Genomic DNA, 16,669 nt, shown 5'->3' with positions numbered 1-16,669 from the left:
GTACATCCAGTCCTCCTATCAATATTCTCAAGCATTCATTACTTCACTTGATTGAGTATTTGTTTCAGTCAGCAGAACTGTAGCTTGCACTGCATGCAAGAGCAGGGCTGCAGACACTCTCTGGGCATGGTGGGTTTATGTATCCTCCAAGCCACAAGGAAACCAGTAGCTCTGTTGTTTAAAATTGTGAAGCACGTTTGCCTGTTTCTAGAGAATGCAAATCATCAATAATTCTTGATTTGCCACAGCAGCTTGATACGTCACCCTCTGAAATTTAGAGAAGTCAAAAGCAGCCTCAGTTCTTCTGCAAACTTAACTCAACATAACTGATTATATATAAGATTTCTTGTGAAAGACATCAGATATGAAATGTAGTATCATGTCTTGCAAAGAAAACAAGCTTGTGGTAATGCACATTGTGACTTTTCATATCAAATTTGGCTTCCCCTTTTTCCATTCCTTTAACTGAACAGCTTTGTTTCCCTCATTCTTAAAATCAGAAATTCAAGCACATTCCTCTGCTTGGAAAAGTGTAGGTTCCTTGTAAAAAAATAGTAATAATTAAAAAAATATATATATGTATGTCAGAGATGGAAATAAATTTTGTCTTGATGGACACAAGATTACATTTGAAGTGGGGACAGCATTTTTAATCAATTCATTTCCACCTGCCTGAAAGAACTTATCTGAAATGAAATACATCTAGAACAAAATCCTGTGATTTGTATCTCATCTGAAGGGATACAATGAGCTCCTCTCTGAAGATCATCTTTAAGTCTGACCCTTAATTTCAAAGCCAGCAAACATGAGCAGTCTAACTCAATAAAAACCAACGACCTGAGAGTATGAAATGATCCCACCCCTCTGCAACGCAATTGGATTCTTCCACCATATCCATTCCTATAAGAGAAATTTCTGCACACTCACTTGCAGTCAAGCAATGCAATAAATAGAAGGCTTAACAGAAACAAGTCTCTTAAGTATCTGACTAACTCCTAAAATGTAATTACTATTTGAATTGTTTGCATTTACAAATGAAAAAGTATTCCAAACATTCAACAGAACCTACATTTAGAAACACAAAATGTTGCATTCCAGCTAGGATTCAGTTTGATATAGATGATGTTTTTCCCTGCATGTTTTCATGCACGCTGTCTGCCTGACCTCTTGAAAACTCAAGTTGTCACTGCAGTAACGAGCTGAGGAAGCTGGACCAGATGTCTGCTTCAGAACTTGTCCAAGCATTCTCTAAAGCCAGCAGAGAGCTGAACGTTATGGAATACAGAAGATGAGATACATATGAAGGCTTCTAATCTTTGGCATCTTACTCTTTAACTGTGTTCTGCTTCAAGAAGTTATGCTCTCATGACAGCATGAACTGTATTAACAGAAGTAGCAGATAACATGAATTCAAGTCACCAAGTCAGTTCCTCAATTTCTCCTCAGCACCAATACCATATTTTACTGACAGTATTACAGTTGTACACAAACTGTTGCAGTTACATAAACTCACAGAAACTCAAAAGAAACAAAAACTATTTTCACTTACATACTTGGGTTCTTTATGAATCAAAATTTTAAGGCCTAACCAAACCTAACTTGCAAAGATCAAGCTACAGTATATTCTGCAACAGTTGAGCTCTCCTTGTGTTATACAAGCATTCTGCTCTTCCTACTTCAGATACAACAGTTTTTTACACCTACATGCAAAGTTTAATTCTAGAATTAGTGTATCTTCAGTTCCTGATGCCATTCCCAGAACATCAGTATTTTCCATCATCATTTCATGTCATAAGACAGCGATTTGTATGCAGTAGCTCCAGTCCATTTAATTACAAAGAAAAATTTTTCTTTGTTGCTAACCATGCATTTTCATACATAAATAAAAAAATACATATAGTTTTGAACTTCTGTACTACCCAGCTCAAAAGCTATTTTACCATAAAATGCAGATATAGTAGAAAAATTAATTTCTGACAAGAGGAAAGAAGGCATTCTAATAAAGTTTAACATTCATGGACAATGAATGTTTCATGAAATACATAAGCAGATCAGTGTCCCAAAGATGCAAACAAAAACAGAGCAACCCTATAGAAGATCTTTAAATAAAGTTTGTGAGAGCTATTAGAACTGGGGAAGAAACCCAGAAATTAAATCTAAAAATATCTGACTGTATCGGACAGAAAGATACAAGAACAGCAAGTTTTTCCTTAAACCCTTGATATCCAGTCTTCATTTTGCTTCCAGGAATGGCCAACAGCATATGCTCAAGTAAATGCAAATTACAAAAGCAGGGCAGGAATGCTGCAATAATTCCCTCCTACCAGTTTTTAGCCATCTGTGGCTTACACTCTTCCTGTGCAGAGACTGTTCCTGCAGGTTTGACAACCCTTGTTAAATTTTCACTTAATCACTTCAAACCATTTAAACTTTTGGGATGAATGCAATTACCAGCTGCAGGAAAGAACTTTTGCTTTACTTAAATAAGCTGGGTTCTTTACAAGAACTCTGGATCTGCCTTATGAGAAATTACAATCAATTATTCTTTCTTCATGTCTGTGCCACTTAGAATTTTACAAACTTCCTTTACTTCCATCTCTCATTTTTCTCCCTTTAGGGAACAAGAAGCACAGTCTGCTTGATCACCTCTGCAAGTCATTCCACACTTTCAATCATCCTTGTTGACTTCTGCATCAAGAAGGCAGCAGAGACCAAAACTGCATACGGAACGCGTGGTATCTCTGTAAAGCAGCCTAACAGCTTCATTTCTTCTCTCTGTTGTTTTCATATTTGTCTTTTTGACAAAGGAATCAATATTTTGATGGAATCAGTCATAGTAATTCAATGCTATGCATCCTCTTGATGGATGTAAGTCTTATTTAGAGCCCATGTTCGTGCACCCACAGTTTCAACCAGTCTGCATTTAGCAGCACCCAGCCAGTGCCCCTTGATCAAGGAGTGGGTCAGTACAGCACAAATGCTGCTTCTGGCAGGTTGTTTTCACTCTGTTAGGTATTTTCCTTAATTAACCTTTGCTACCTCATCACTCACCCCAAAACACCACAAACCTCTACAGAACTGAAATACCTCTTTGTAGGGAAAACAGATTATGTAAACCTTGGGAGCCCAGTATCTTCAGGAACCTTGGGTGAGCAACCCGGTTGAGGTTCACTGCAAAACCGTATTACCTTACATTTACCTATACACTCAATGACTCTGCCCTGCAGATTTGGGATGATAGGTTTCCACTCAGAAAAACAACTCTTCCCCACCACAGCACACACATCTATTCTGTTCTCCGTTAGCTTTATTGTTTGCTGCAGTTCAGACTTGCCAGGCTGAAGCTCTCAAGATTTGTTCATCCCTCATATCCTTAACACCTTTTTTAAAAAGGCCAACAAACCACTGTCTCTAGTCACATTTAGCACCTGCCATTCCTTTGTTAGCAACTAAAGAAATTTAAATATTACATGTTCTATTAAACAAACCAGCAATTTCAGACTTGAGGCCCTTTAAAAACTTCTAATCCTGCCAAGTTAATAGGATCTTTAGCTTAGACTTCAAATTGAGATTTTTTTCCCCAAAGTCATTAATTTTAATTCCTCTAAAGGAAATTTCCTCAGCTTCCACAAACAGCAAATAAGGTAAATCATGTATTTTCATATTCTTCAGTATCTTTGTATTCCCCAAATAACTTTGTGATACCATTATCAATTACATGCAATATGGATATGGGTGTGTTTTCTTTGCTACTTGCTCATACCAGCTTTATCACAAAACTTTGACGAGCTTTTATCAATAGCTGATATGCACTAACTGTTAACAAAAACACCTGACAAAAAATCAGCTCTAAGCATTTTGCTGCCCTTTCTGATCCCTTGATCTTGTGTAGTCTTTTTGACATAAAAACCCATGGTCTTAAGTGAGTTTTTTCATGACTGCTATGAAGCTGATTTTGAGTTTCTGTCTGAGCACACAGAGATGAGATTGCTCACTGTTACAGGTGAGCTCTTCAATTGCCACATCTTAAACCAATTCCTGGGTACTGCTCAAGGACACAAGAGCTGCTCAATACATCTTAACTCAGTGCTACCTGCCAATGCAGTTGAATGTATTTATCTACCACGACTAAGCTTTCTGACAAGTACAGCAAATTAAACATTCCTACCTTCATAATTAATGCTATGGAATTAAAAATTTTCCACAAATTATCCCTTCTCATTCATGGCCTAAGACAGCAGCCTCATTTTAAAACCACTGATACTTTCCCAGCTGACTATTTTTAAAGACTTCTGGCATTCATACATAAGCAAGCATACATTCCTTTTTTTGACAGAATTAACTATTGATGAAACTGTTTCTTAAGACTTCTGCTGCTTTCTACCTTGGTCTCTTTGACATCTGCTTGGTTGGTGACAAATGAAGACTGAAATAAATGTTTTACTAATGCTTTGTATTTATTCTGGCTAAGACAGGCTGCTGCTGCAGAACAAGACTGTCATTATGTTTCTCAGTCTTGTTTCTGGATCATTTGGCAGTATGAACAAAAGCTACGTGTCCCCTCTTCACACAGCCCACCTCTTCAGTAGACTCTGTCATGTAACACAATCCTTTGAACATTCCTTTTGCTTTTAATTTTTTTAAGCCCACATGCAAAGCACTGATCCTTATTCCACACTTTTTTCAGGCTACCACAAATTACTATCATGTACAAGTTTCACACATTACCCAAGGCAATAAAAGTAACTACACCTTAGTTATGCCCTCCATAAACTCAAGTATACAACATAATAAATAGCTGTAACACACATACAGAACAGACTCATTGAATAAAAGAAATCCTGGAATAAAATTATTATTCCATTACTATTCATCTGAGCATCTACATCTCAAAAGAGGTATTTATTATGACTGCTAGAATATTATTTTTTAAAAATCCAGATTTAAAACTGATCAAACCAAGGGTAGTAACCCTTCCTACATCCTACAAAAAGGGAATCTCCAGGATTTTGCCAGGAAGCATTCTCCTGACAGCACAGACAATCATCTGCTGTAAAATTTTTAATGTGTATCAAAGGACGAGAGCTATGATTTGTCAAAAAACAAGATACAACCAAGGGCAGTACGGTCTTATGTAGTGTCAAGGTTTAAGAATCAAATTAAAAGATCCCTTCATGATATGGGAAAAATCTACTTTTTATTTTTAACCTTGCTGTAGATATTTGAGTGCAATTATTTTTTTTTCCACTTTGGAAATGGGTGGTTTAAATGGTAATTTAAAAGTTGAAGATTACTAGCCTTTATTTCAGACCTAAATAAGTAAGTCCATAATACAAGAGAAATTGCAACAAAAAAACCCCCAAAACAACCTTCAACATACTCCCATTAAGTAGCCTGCTTTTTACATTACCTTCAAAAGCAAAAAAACATATGATACTGCAAGACTCTTATTCATTTCAGACACTAAAACTTGAAAGATTACATGTAAGTCTATACATGAATTATACTACTGGTAACCTTGTCATTAAAAGAGCACTAAGCCATTTCCCTCCTACTGCAGCTCTGAATAATAAGAAAATCATTATCTTTTCCAGCTACAAGATGATGGCCAGAAGACTGCAATTTAATGATTGTTTAGAAAATTCACAACTCATAGGTATATTTGACAGAGGTAACAAAAAAGGGTAACAAAGTATGGACTCAAGTTTGTCTGTGGCATGTCCCCCAAAAAGGTTACAATCATATGAAGTTTGTAATTTTCACTCCACCAAAAATCTGAACTTGTATTAGAAAGCTCAAACTTTAAATCGCAAGTCCTGATGTGAGCTCTTTTAAATGACGCATTCAAGGTGACCATACTGTTACTGAAGTCCTGATTTCTTCATGAAGTGCTGATACAGGAAGCAGGTCAGACGAAGATATTTAAAAGAACATAAGAAGCAAGAATATGAGTATTACTGAAAGCTCCAGGGTGACTGCCTTCAGTACAGCACATATCCATTAATTATTAATACAATGAAATCTTAATTTTCTGTGTTTTATTTACATCCAATAAATTTTTTTAGAAGTTCAGAATGCATAAATTAAGACAATTACTCATATGACAACTATTCCTCCTTTTCTCAGATGCCCATAAGGCAGCAAGTGGAAGGCTACTTAAAAGGCTACCACTAAACAGTTTTATTAACTCTGCTCAGGTATTATTAACCCTAACTCACGTTGCCAGCCATGCTACAACGAAGTGCTTCTTTTACCACTACTTCTTACCAAACTGTGAAGAATTTCAGGCATTCAGTTCTATATTTACTGGATCCATAGTCCTAAATACAGTATTATGAAAAACACTGTATTTGACTATGCAAATTCTTTTTATTTAAATATACAGTTAAATTTACAGGTTTTTTTAACCACGTGTCATAAAGTGCTCTTGAAGAACAAGTAGGAGAGGCACAAGATGAGTGAAGGAGAAAGTGTAAGTAATTATTGTTAAATAAAAACTGCTACAAACTACAGCAGTCAGTCAAAGAAATTGCCACCTGCCTCAAGCTCATCACTGAAAGGCCTGGACAGCAATCAAGCAAGACAGCAGCTTGGGCTTTCATGTGACAAGAAGGTGAACAAGAAAAGAATGGTCCAAGTGCTGCCTTTCCCTCAGTATAAAAGGCTGTTAATAATTTGAACACAGATTTTGTTCTGAGCAAGACTCAGGGATGGAGGTTAAACTTAGGTGCAGAGAGGAAGAACGAAGGAGCTAAGATACAAACCTGAAGCTTCTCCAAACATCACTAACCCCCACAGAATATGTATCCCACAGCGTTAGGTACAATTTTGAAGAAGCAAACTATTTCTCTTTACAGCAAAATTTCTAAGCATTTAAGATCTATTTATATGCAAAATCACACAAATTCAGGTTTCATGTGTTAAATCACAAGTGGAGAACATCCAAGAGTCTCATTTTGATCCAGGTGAAGAAATTTTTAATCACACTTCTCAGACACTCAGTTTTTATCCAGCTTTCAAACTTCCATGCAAATGCAGCTGTTCTATTCCAGTAATTTTACTTACGGTTGTAAAGCTATTTCCATTTCAGAATAATGAAAGCAAACGTTAATTTATTCCTATTCACTTTCCTACACTCTACACAAGACCCATGCCAGCATTCTTGCACACATCACAGTCCATCAGCCAAATTAAGCAAGCCAAGCTAAGACTCTGCCTTTTCCAGCTTTCCTGAGCTGTAGAAAGAACTCTGCACTCTCAGTCCAGAGTGCAGCTGGCTGCTGCACTCTCAGTCCAGGTAACAGTACCACCCAGACCTTTATACACACCATTAATACCTGCAAGGTCACTTCCCAGGCATGCAGCAGTGTTAGTTTTACACACAACAGAACCACACCTGTGCAAAAAATATGTTCTTGTTGAATATCTTCTAAGTTTATTCTTACAACCTGCATTAAAAGTACACTGCTCTGTGTGAGTATATCTGCATCAATTTGTAGCACAGTTTGATAACTAAAATATGATGGGAAGCTACCAACAAAATCACACCAGTGACTACTTATTTTTTATCTACAGATTTCAAACTCTAAAAGTCTACCTCATACTATTCAAGTGGACAGCTTACTGTAGTATAAAATGCTAATATTTTCAGTAAATCTCAATATCTCAAGTAAATCTCAAGCTCAAAGTCTAAAAATATCTCCTCCCTCATTTCCTTCAAACTGCAAAGTTGCACATTGCAATGCTGAAGCATGTTGGTCATTCAAACCAACTGCAGTGCAAATTGACACCTGGGAGTCACTACAAGTGACCTCAAGTGGAAAAAAAAAAAAAAAAAGTGTAAAACACTCCCAGATTCCGCATTGGCTAAAATATTTTCATGTACAATATTTACAAACCTGATAACACTTTTATTTTTAACTTAAAAGTAGGAATAACATCACAAAGACTGTTGAGATCATTAGAACAGCAAGTGCTAAAGGCAGTATGTGTAGAATTGATATTATTAATGGATGATTTTCTTGAAATTTATCTCCCTCTATGTTTGAGTAGACAAAAAAAGAGAGCTTGAATAAACCCTTTTATCTCAAGGGCAAGTAGCCTCAATTATCTTTAAAATATAATTTTCTAAGATAAGAAATACATGAAATGAAAGAAAAAACAAAAAGCACTGGACAGCAGACATAAACCATTTGACCAAAACCAAGTAATAAATAGCATAACATGAATAACTATGCAATGTTGTACCCCCTGAGCATACATGATAGAGTACCAGAAACAGAGGGACAGGAAAAAAAAAAATCAAACCTTCTGAAAGTCATTTAAAAAAAAAAGTCCAAAGCAATCATGCCCTAAATGTCTTATTAAAATATATCTTTGGTTTTGGAAAAATGTAGTTATGCTATTAAACTGTTTATACAAATCTAAAATAAAAAGCGTGGACTTAAGCCAAAAAACCAATCCATGCATGACAAGAGTTAGTACAACCTCCGCATTCCCTATCCAAGCTTTCTAGCTGTCCTTGACCACAGCATCATAACAGGAGCTCATCTTCCTCAAGACTTCAAGCTCTTTTAAAGGAAGTTCCTGCCTCTCAATTGAAATCACATAACCTACTAATACATTTAAACCTTCCAATTAAAGAAAACCAGCAAACACCACCAAATCCAGAAACCCCTGCAGAAACCCAAGCAAAATCTCCAACACCAAGAAGAATACCTAAAAGCTAAGACCGAGGGTAGACTGGAAAGAAGCAACACGAAAAGCAGGGCGGGAAAAAATACCAAACCAAACTAACCAATCAAAAATCACAAAATAATCCCTCACACTAAAATGTGTTAGTATTTAGCAATTCAAATGAAATGTTATCAACCATTTTTCTACCAGTTTGGCAATTTTTACTTCTAATCATTTAAAGTTAAGGATTGAAGAACATAAATTATAAAGACTAGTAAGTGGTGAAAATGCCTTATAATCTATCCCCACACTTTAAAACTGGTAGAGGACCTGCCTTTTAAAAAATATTTTTAAATCTTTCTCAAATCCTTGCTGATTGTCAATTTCGTTCTCACTGACATATGTATCAGTCACTCCACTACTCTGCCTGGGATCAACACTAATCCAATACACTAGTAATTACCTAGGTCATCCTTGTAACAATGGTGGCACAGTAGCAGATGTCTTCCAGTCCTTTGGCATTTTCTCAGTGTCCCAAGATTGATTAGAAATCAATAAGGGAACTGTGCCAGGTATTTCAAACCCTTGGGGCTTGACAGACCTATTTTTAGTGTCTCTCTAAATTTATACTGAAAATGGAAAGCATCATATAACAAGTATCATCTACCTTATCTCACAAAACAGATTTTTTTTTTCAAACACTCCCCTGCATTCCATTACAGTATCTATAAATTATATAGACTGGAGGCAGGGGGTGGTAGTGGTGTTTGGTAGGTTTGGGTTTTTTGTTTTCTACATTTTTAGGCTACCACATTAAGTGCTTTTCATACAAACACCAGGTACCATTTGTTCAATTATCCTTGTACAATATTCTCTTTCTATAAAATCCCACAGAAACATTTCATGTTTTCACTGGTTGTTTGGAGACCTCTTGTACATGTTTTTTCTTAAAGATCTGTTTTGCCTACGTGTAACCTATAGTTTCTTCTACTACTTACTCATGGGAAAGAACTATGGGCTGTGAACTACACACAGAATACTTCTTGCTCTGTATGCACCTGACTAGCACAGCTACTACACATTATTTTTGTCTTTTAAACACATAGAGTAAAAGACTGCCTCCTTTACAGGTTAAAAATTATCAAACTTTTACTCAGCTGTATTTCCATGGTATCTCCCTCCTTCCTTGAAATCTGTAGAGCTGTTTCCCAAGTCCCGTCAGCCTATAAGGCTCCACTGACAGTAGCTGTCTTTCAAAGACCAGAATATTTTCTCCCTGCAAACCACCAATTTACATATCACATAGGAAAGCTTTCCAGCTGGATACAGAAAACCCAAAACTCTTTTCCCGTGCCTATGTGAGTCACTGATCTACTACTGGCTGTTGCTGAACAGAGTAAGAATCATGGGCGAGTTTGTAGGTCTTGCTTACCAAGCTCCTGGCAGCATTCATTTGAAGTACAAACTAAGCAGCAACCTGATAAAAGTATCAACACAAATAAAACCCCCAAACTGACAGCTCATTGCCCCACAAAAAGCCTTACTCATCTTTCTAAGTCCATGATTTCACCTAGGATGTTTGCCAAGAACAGGAGAGGCTGACTAGAACACAAATGGTTGATGCTTCTCTCTTTATAAACATCCATAAACATCAAAATCCTTCCTCACAACTTTACATATTCCTGCACAAATTTACATATTTAGAAATTTTTATCAAAATGCTACCTCAATAGTGACTGCTCTCTGAAGGAGTCTAGAAAAAGTCTGGAATGTACAACTGATGTCAACAATCAAGCTAATTTTTTTTGCTTGTATATAAAGAAGACACTTAAGAACAGACACAGCTGTCATCCTGAATGAATGACACAGTGGTTAGCTGGAAACAAGAACCAAGAGAAAAAGGAAAATATTACAGTCACAGCAGTTATACATTGGGAAAGGGTACAGGAAGAAAAATCAACTAGACTAAAGCCCCACAAGACAGTAAAGATAGTTCTTACAAGAAACAGATGCATTCTGGTCACAAGGCAACAACTTCTAATTTTAAGCTTCAAAATTCTAATTAAGGCTCTAAAATATGCAGCAGAACACAGGTATTTAAAAGCTGTCCTGTGTCACAAAGATATGTTGAAGTCTTTCAAGATTAAATTTTAAAAGATCATGAAAATCAATGTTCCAACTTTCAAAATATTAAAGGCTTTAATTGAACACATATTTCAGGATAAAGTGAAAGTTACCTAAAATAAAATAAATACCACTGTTAACTTCCAAGACAAAACCCAAGTATTTGATATTCATTCTCCATTAACATTTTCCTGACCCAGATACAATCTACCCTGTTTTCTAGAAAAGTGTTTTTACATACACCTTGCCAACCATCCCCTTTCTCAGAAGAGATTACATCTCATCAACACTGCCATTCTGCACAGCCAAGATCTAATTACATTTGAAACAACAAAATATCTAACACACACAGCTGTCCCTAAATTAGCCCCATAAATTCTACATAGACAGCACCTTACGTATCAAATGCTGAAGGCAACCTGGAAAACAGTTTATAGGGCAAACCACACCTTACTGTTACCAAGCCAAGTTTTAAATCTTTGCAAAAGTACATGAGATTTTAACCAGACTGAAAGGCCACTAGTTAAAGCCCAAGCTCAGTAAAGCAAGCAAAAGCAGGGAAGGGCAGCTGCAATTTTCAGGGGTTTCAGTTTTAAAAAAAAAAAACCAACATACATCTTGGTTTTTACTAGCATGAAATCTCCATTTATCCTCTGCTTAAAAATAAGTGTTTCAGAAGAACAATTACAACCAGAAAAAAAAATTATGGGTAATAGTAACTCGTGTATTATGAAAATAAATGCCTAGTGCACATGAAGACAACACACAATACTGCAATACCAATTTCTTTGTATTCAGCATAGAAAAGACTCCAAAAATTCTGACCTTCAGTTTCTAAAAAAGGACAACTAGCTTTCACAAAAAATAGAAGGTAGCCTACCAAGAACAGCACTATCCAAATTACAAACAGGAATTTAGCTCATCCACAACTTCTCCAGTAAAATTAACTTCAGTGCAGTAACACAATAATGGTCTTCAAAACGCATTAACTGCTCATTATAGTGTAGGAAGGTATTTTCCAATGCACTGCACCCAGAGTTTCCAACACATACACACATTTCTTTATTAAATATCTGTTAACCACACTCATGTATCACGGTTGCTTCTATATGTGAAAGACACAAGATGAAACAAGGAGAGGCAAAAAGGGAGACAGAAAACGTAAGTAGGTGAGAGGTCACTTGCAGATCTGCACAGATGAGGACACAGATGAACCTTCACACCTCTAGCTAAGTTCCACTCCAAGCATTACCTGTTTTCAGAGAAACTAAGTGCTTAATTATAGCCCACTGCTCCATCATCCTACACATACACCTAAAAGGCAGTACAAATGGAACAGAGATGCCACTTTCACACTGCATGAGACCTACATCACCCAGCAGCATCCTTGCATGACAGACTGAAATAAACAATACAAGGAACACTAAAGAACCTTTTAAAACTAAGCTTTGGCCCTCTTCAGTTGGTAGTTCCAGAACTCCAGGCAGCACATGCACACTTCTCTTTAAAGTATGTACTTAGGGACATATCCATATCATTGCATATTACTTGTGGTTTGGAGTTTCATGGAAGAGTTGTTTGACTCCTGATTTGCAGTTGAACTAGCAGACTTTATACAAGCAGGGCATTCTGGTTTGCCCAGCTTCGTACTCTGAAACCACCTTTTCAGGTGGACAAATCCATACTCCAGATTTTGACATGAAGTACTAACAGTTTTTGTTCAGTCTGTTAAAAACTTTATGTTCAGATGAGGATTTTTCCCCCAAGACCTTTCATTATTTATGCAAACACAGTATGTTTACAGTAGGTCTCCTACACTGTAGCATGGCTGAAAAGCAGTACAGAAACAGCAGTGGAGGTACTCACTGGAAAAGGAGCTTCTAAATTTAATCCTTCTGACAGATTGCTGCCTGATGCTTTCTGCAAGTGGACAACTTCAAGGATAAACTCATTCCTTACATAGATTAGGAGCTGTTGTTATGAAAGTAAATAACACAAAGTTCTAAATTAGCTGTACTTCATCAGGTGACTAAAGAAATCTTATGTTTTCCAGGTAGCGAGAAAACCTCTCGAAAGGACAAAGTTCAACTCAACTGTACTGTATAAACCCAGTCACAACTTGGTGAATCATCAAAGACGGGATGCTACAAGTATCAGGCTTCATTTCATCCCTGTTAAAAAGCCAAACATCTACTATTCAGGTTGCAATACTTAACTCATATTTTGCTTTCTTATCTTCTAATCACCAGAAAAATGGTCATACTAGAAAGACCTCATCTTAAGACCTGCTCTGAGGTCAAACTGCCAGTCAAGAATGTTGCAAAGTTTTTCTTCCTAAGATTCACAAATTCAAAATAGAGGATGCATCATCTTAATGGAATGCAACAGATTTATAAGAAGATATATGGGGGTTAAAAATGACAAAGGGAGAGCGTTAAAGATTCTTAAAATACTGCTTTGTAAATTCAATCTAAAAAGCATAGCTACTACTAGTTTGCCTGTTGTACAGGGATACTGTATTTCTAATCATTACTTGTTTATCAAATACTGCAATAGCAGATCATTTTATACAAACAATATAAATAGTGGCTTTAGAGAATGAAACAAAAAAGCCTGAATCAGTAACAACTATTAGTTAGAATATGTGACCTATTATTAGTAGTAAATAAAAAGCAACATTTTACTACAGTCATGCAATCGGGAGAAAAAGGATATTAATGGAGCACACAGATTACGTCAGTGAAGATAAATCAATGAAATATTCAGACTGAAAAAAAAAGGTGCTGATTTGGAAAATATGGAAGTACTGCCATGGTTTTTAAAGGATACTTTTTATTTAACTACCATTTTTAAAAATCCAATAAAACTGTAAAGTTAGACTTTGCCAGACTTAGCACCAAATTAATTTCAACTCTAAATTACAATTTTACTAATGTCTTATCATTAATGTTGCTGCTCTTCAAAATAAAGCAATATCTCAGGAGTAAGAAGTTTGTACTCCTTGCTTAAGGTGGCAAAGAAGCATCCAGCTGAAAAGCAGTCTCAGATGAAGAGCTAAATGGACAGAGCACAACACATGCATCTTATTTCAAATACTGCTACAAAAATCATAGCTCAGCTTTAACAGCCAACTGTACTGTATGTGAAATATGGATGATAAGTATTTTTCTCCAAAAATTTTCTTATAGGTAGACATGAGCACCACTCTACTCAGGAGCTACATATTGTCACTTCTGATAACACACAAAACCAGACAATGAACCATGCTAAATTTACAATCACCAGCTATATTTTGTTGTATTATAATAACAACAAAAAATTTCAATAAGCCTCTGCAGCAGTTAACATCACGTCTGGTATTTTTTTCAAGTTAATGAAGTCCCTGTATATACATAGGGTAGTACACACAATCTTGCACTTCTTTCCTGCCTTAATGGTTTTTATACCCACATTCCACTGTTTTCCTATTTAAGCCCCAATGTGATCCACAGAAGGATTCAATGAAGCTGTAGGATAGAAACCACTGGGATGTGTGCTTGAGGGTCTCCTCACACACATCAGTTTACATGACACAAGAGGCAGTGGCAGTCTAGAGGACTTTATAATCTGCAGAACACAACAGAGCCATGCTTGGAGGGATTTGGATGATACTTAAGATAGATCAAGCTACTGAAATAAAGTACGACAGAAACACGAGATTAATACCAGTGTCTAATTCTATGGATGACACATAGATTGGATAGAAATTCAGTTTAACAATAAAAAAAAATATCTCTGTTTTATTTCTACCTTGAATGCACAGTCTAAAGTCAACAGAAAGGCCGAAAGGTTCTCAATTTATTCTCATCTGTATAAATCATAAGATGATTGTAATTCACTCTAGTGATATATGAAAAATGGAAGAAAAAACATGTTTCTCATCAATTTCAATTAAGAAGAAATAAATAGCTGAAGTATGGTTATTTCTGCCCCTCCCTTTGTCAGGATCTTTCAGAGACAAAGAAATCAAGAAAAGGACTTTGTTTTTTTTAAAAAAAAGTAAGCTCTAACATACAAATGAACAGAATGACAAAAGAACAACTTCAAATTATTTATACTCAGTTTTAAAACAAGCAAGTTTCAATTTAATGTTATCTCTTCAAACAAATCATTATTACTGTACAAAATCAAGCTAATTATCTCCAAAACAGAAACAATCACACTAGAAAGGGAGGGACACAATCCATTTACGTATTACTTAAACGAAACAGGTCTTTCTCTAGAAGTCTTTCAGCAAATATGTCAGTATTTTGCCACACAGGTTCAAGCCCCGCCTGTTCTCATCATGTCAGAATGGTGAAGCCCAAGTTGTCCTTTTAAGCCGCCTGTAATTGGATGCCTACATGTGCTTTGTACTACCCAGCACCGGTACTTCCCTCACGCTTCCAGACGAGGTGGCGCTGGCACAGCTGCACTACAAACCCGACACCCTTCCTTCGGCCCGCAGCAGACCTCACATCTTGGGAACAACACGGGTGTTGGACTACATGATCTCCAGAGGTCCCTTCCGACCCTAACAACTCTATGATTCTGTTACTATCCGTAGCCGCTCCAGCTCTGCCATACATGAAGAAAGCTCTCTTCCCCATCAGCTGTTTCTCCACCGGGAGCGAGTCTCACAAGACTCTCCCTCGCACATCTCCCAGACCATCCTCTCCCTCTCCAGCCCTCCTCCCGGCTTCGAAGGGCCACCAGCTACAGACGCGGCCTGGTGTCATTGTCTCTCGCTCTCCGCCAACCCCTCTTCCTCACCCGTCCCTCCTCCCTCACCGCTGCCTGTCACCTGCTCCCTCCCCGCCGGCCGTCTGCTTCCAGGTCAGCTCAGCTCAGCTCCGTGTCTGCCTATTCATCCTGCGAGCGGGGAGGAGGAGGAGGGAAGGAGGAGGAGGAGAGCCCGGCGGGCGCCGCAGCGCCCTCGCCGCTGCTGTCAGCACGGGGCCGCTCCCGGCGAGGGGCGATGCTCGCCCGCAGCCCAGGGCGCCCACACCTCCGGGGGGCTGTGCTGCACGACCCAAACCTGTGCCACGGCTCAGCCCGCAGCCCCACCGCCCTCGGCCCTTCCCTGCCGGGCAGCCCCTCTGCCCCATTTCCCCAGAAACCCCACAGCCCCCCCACGACACGAACGCGCACAGGCAGAGCGGGCCCCGAAGCGCACCCCGACCTCTGGCCGCCCCTTCCCTGCCCGCCCGGGCTGCGCCTCACCTAGTGCCACCTCGCAGGCTTTGCGCAGCTGGGAGTGATGCGCCTTCTTCACCTCCTTGTCGGCCAGGATCTTCTCCAGGGCCCGGGTCAGAAACATGTTTTTCGTCTTCTTCCCTTCATACATGGGCGCGATCGAGCCGTGAGAGGAGGAGGGTGGAGCGGGGAAGTGAGAGCGGGGCACCAGCCTCTCCCAGCGGGAGCGCTGCCAGGGCCCGCGGCGGCCGCGGGGGAAGGGCTCCCTAGCAGGGCGTCCCGACACCCGCTCGGCGGCTCCCCCGGGGGAGGCTGGGGTGGGCCCGGGCGGCGCCGACAGCCAGCCCCGGCGGCTGAGGGAAGACGAAGCCTTCCCCTCCCTTCTCCTCCCGCCCCCGATGCGTGTGTGCGCGGACGGCGCCCGTCAGTCCCCGAGCCGCCCCCGGTCCGCGCCCGCCTCCATCAGCACCGGCGGCGGCGGCCGCAGCAACAACCTGCCCTCGCCATGTTGGAAGGAAGCGACGTCAGGGCCGCAGCCGGAGCGGGAGGAAGCAGCGGCCGTGTCCCGGGAGGCAGGGCGGGCGGGCGGAGGGAAGCGGGAGGGCGGGGGGCACTCGTATTCTGCCCGCCCCGCGGCCGCGCTACAGGTGGAGCG

General features: G+C 39.1%; 1 protein-coding gene across 1 annotated transcript in view; it reads right to left on the bottom strand.

The window, feature by feature from the left end:
• ARFGEF1 (ADP ribosylation factor guanine nucleotide exchange factor 1) overlaps positions 1 to 16,507 on the bottom strand; it is an 86,297-nt gene extending 69,790 nt beyond the window's left edge. The window contains exon 1 of the mRNA XM_063392888.1: positions 16,042 to 16,507. Coding sequence (XP_063248958.1) covers positions 16,042 to 16,165 — 124 coding nt within the window. The 5' untranslated portion in view covers positions 16,166 to 16,507. The remainder of the gene's footprint in view (positions 1 to 16,041) is intronic.
• Positions 16,508 to 16,669: the final 162 nt, after the last annotated feature.

The sequence above is a fragment of the Prinia subflava genome, chromosome 1, assembly GCF_021018805.1.
Source record: "Prinia subflava isolate CZ2003 ecotype Zambia chromosome 1, Cam_Psub_1.2, whole genome shotgun sequence".
In the NCBI taxonomy this organism is placed as follows: Eukaryota; Metazoa; Chordata; class Aves; order Passeriformes; family Cisticolidae; genus Prinia; species Prinia subflava.
The sequence above is the reverse complement of the archived record's forward strand: the minus strand, read 5'-3'. Positions and strand labels throughout refer to the sequence as shown.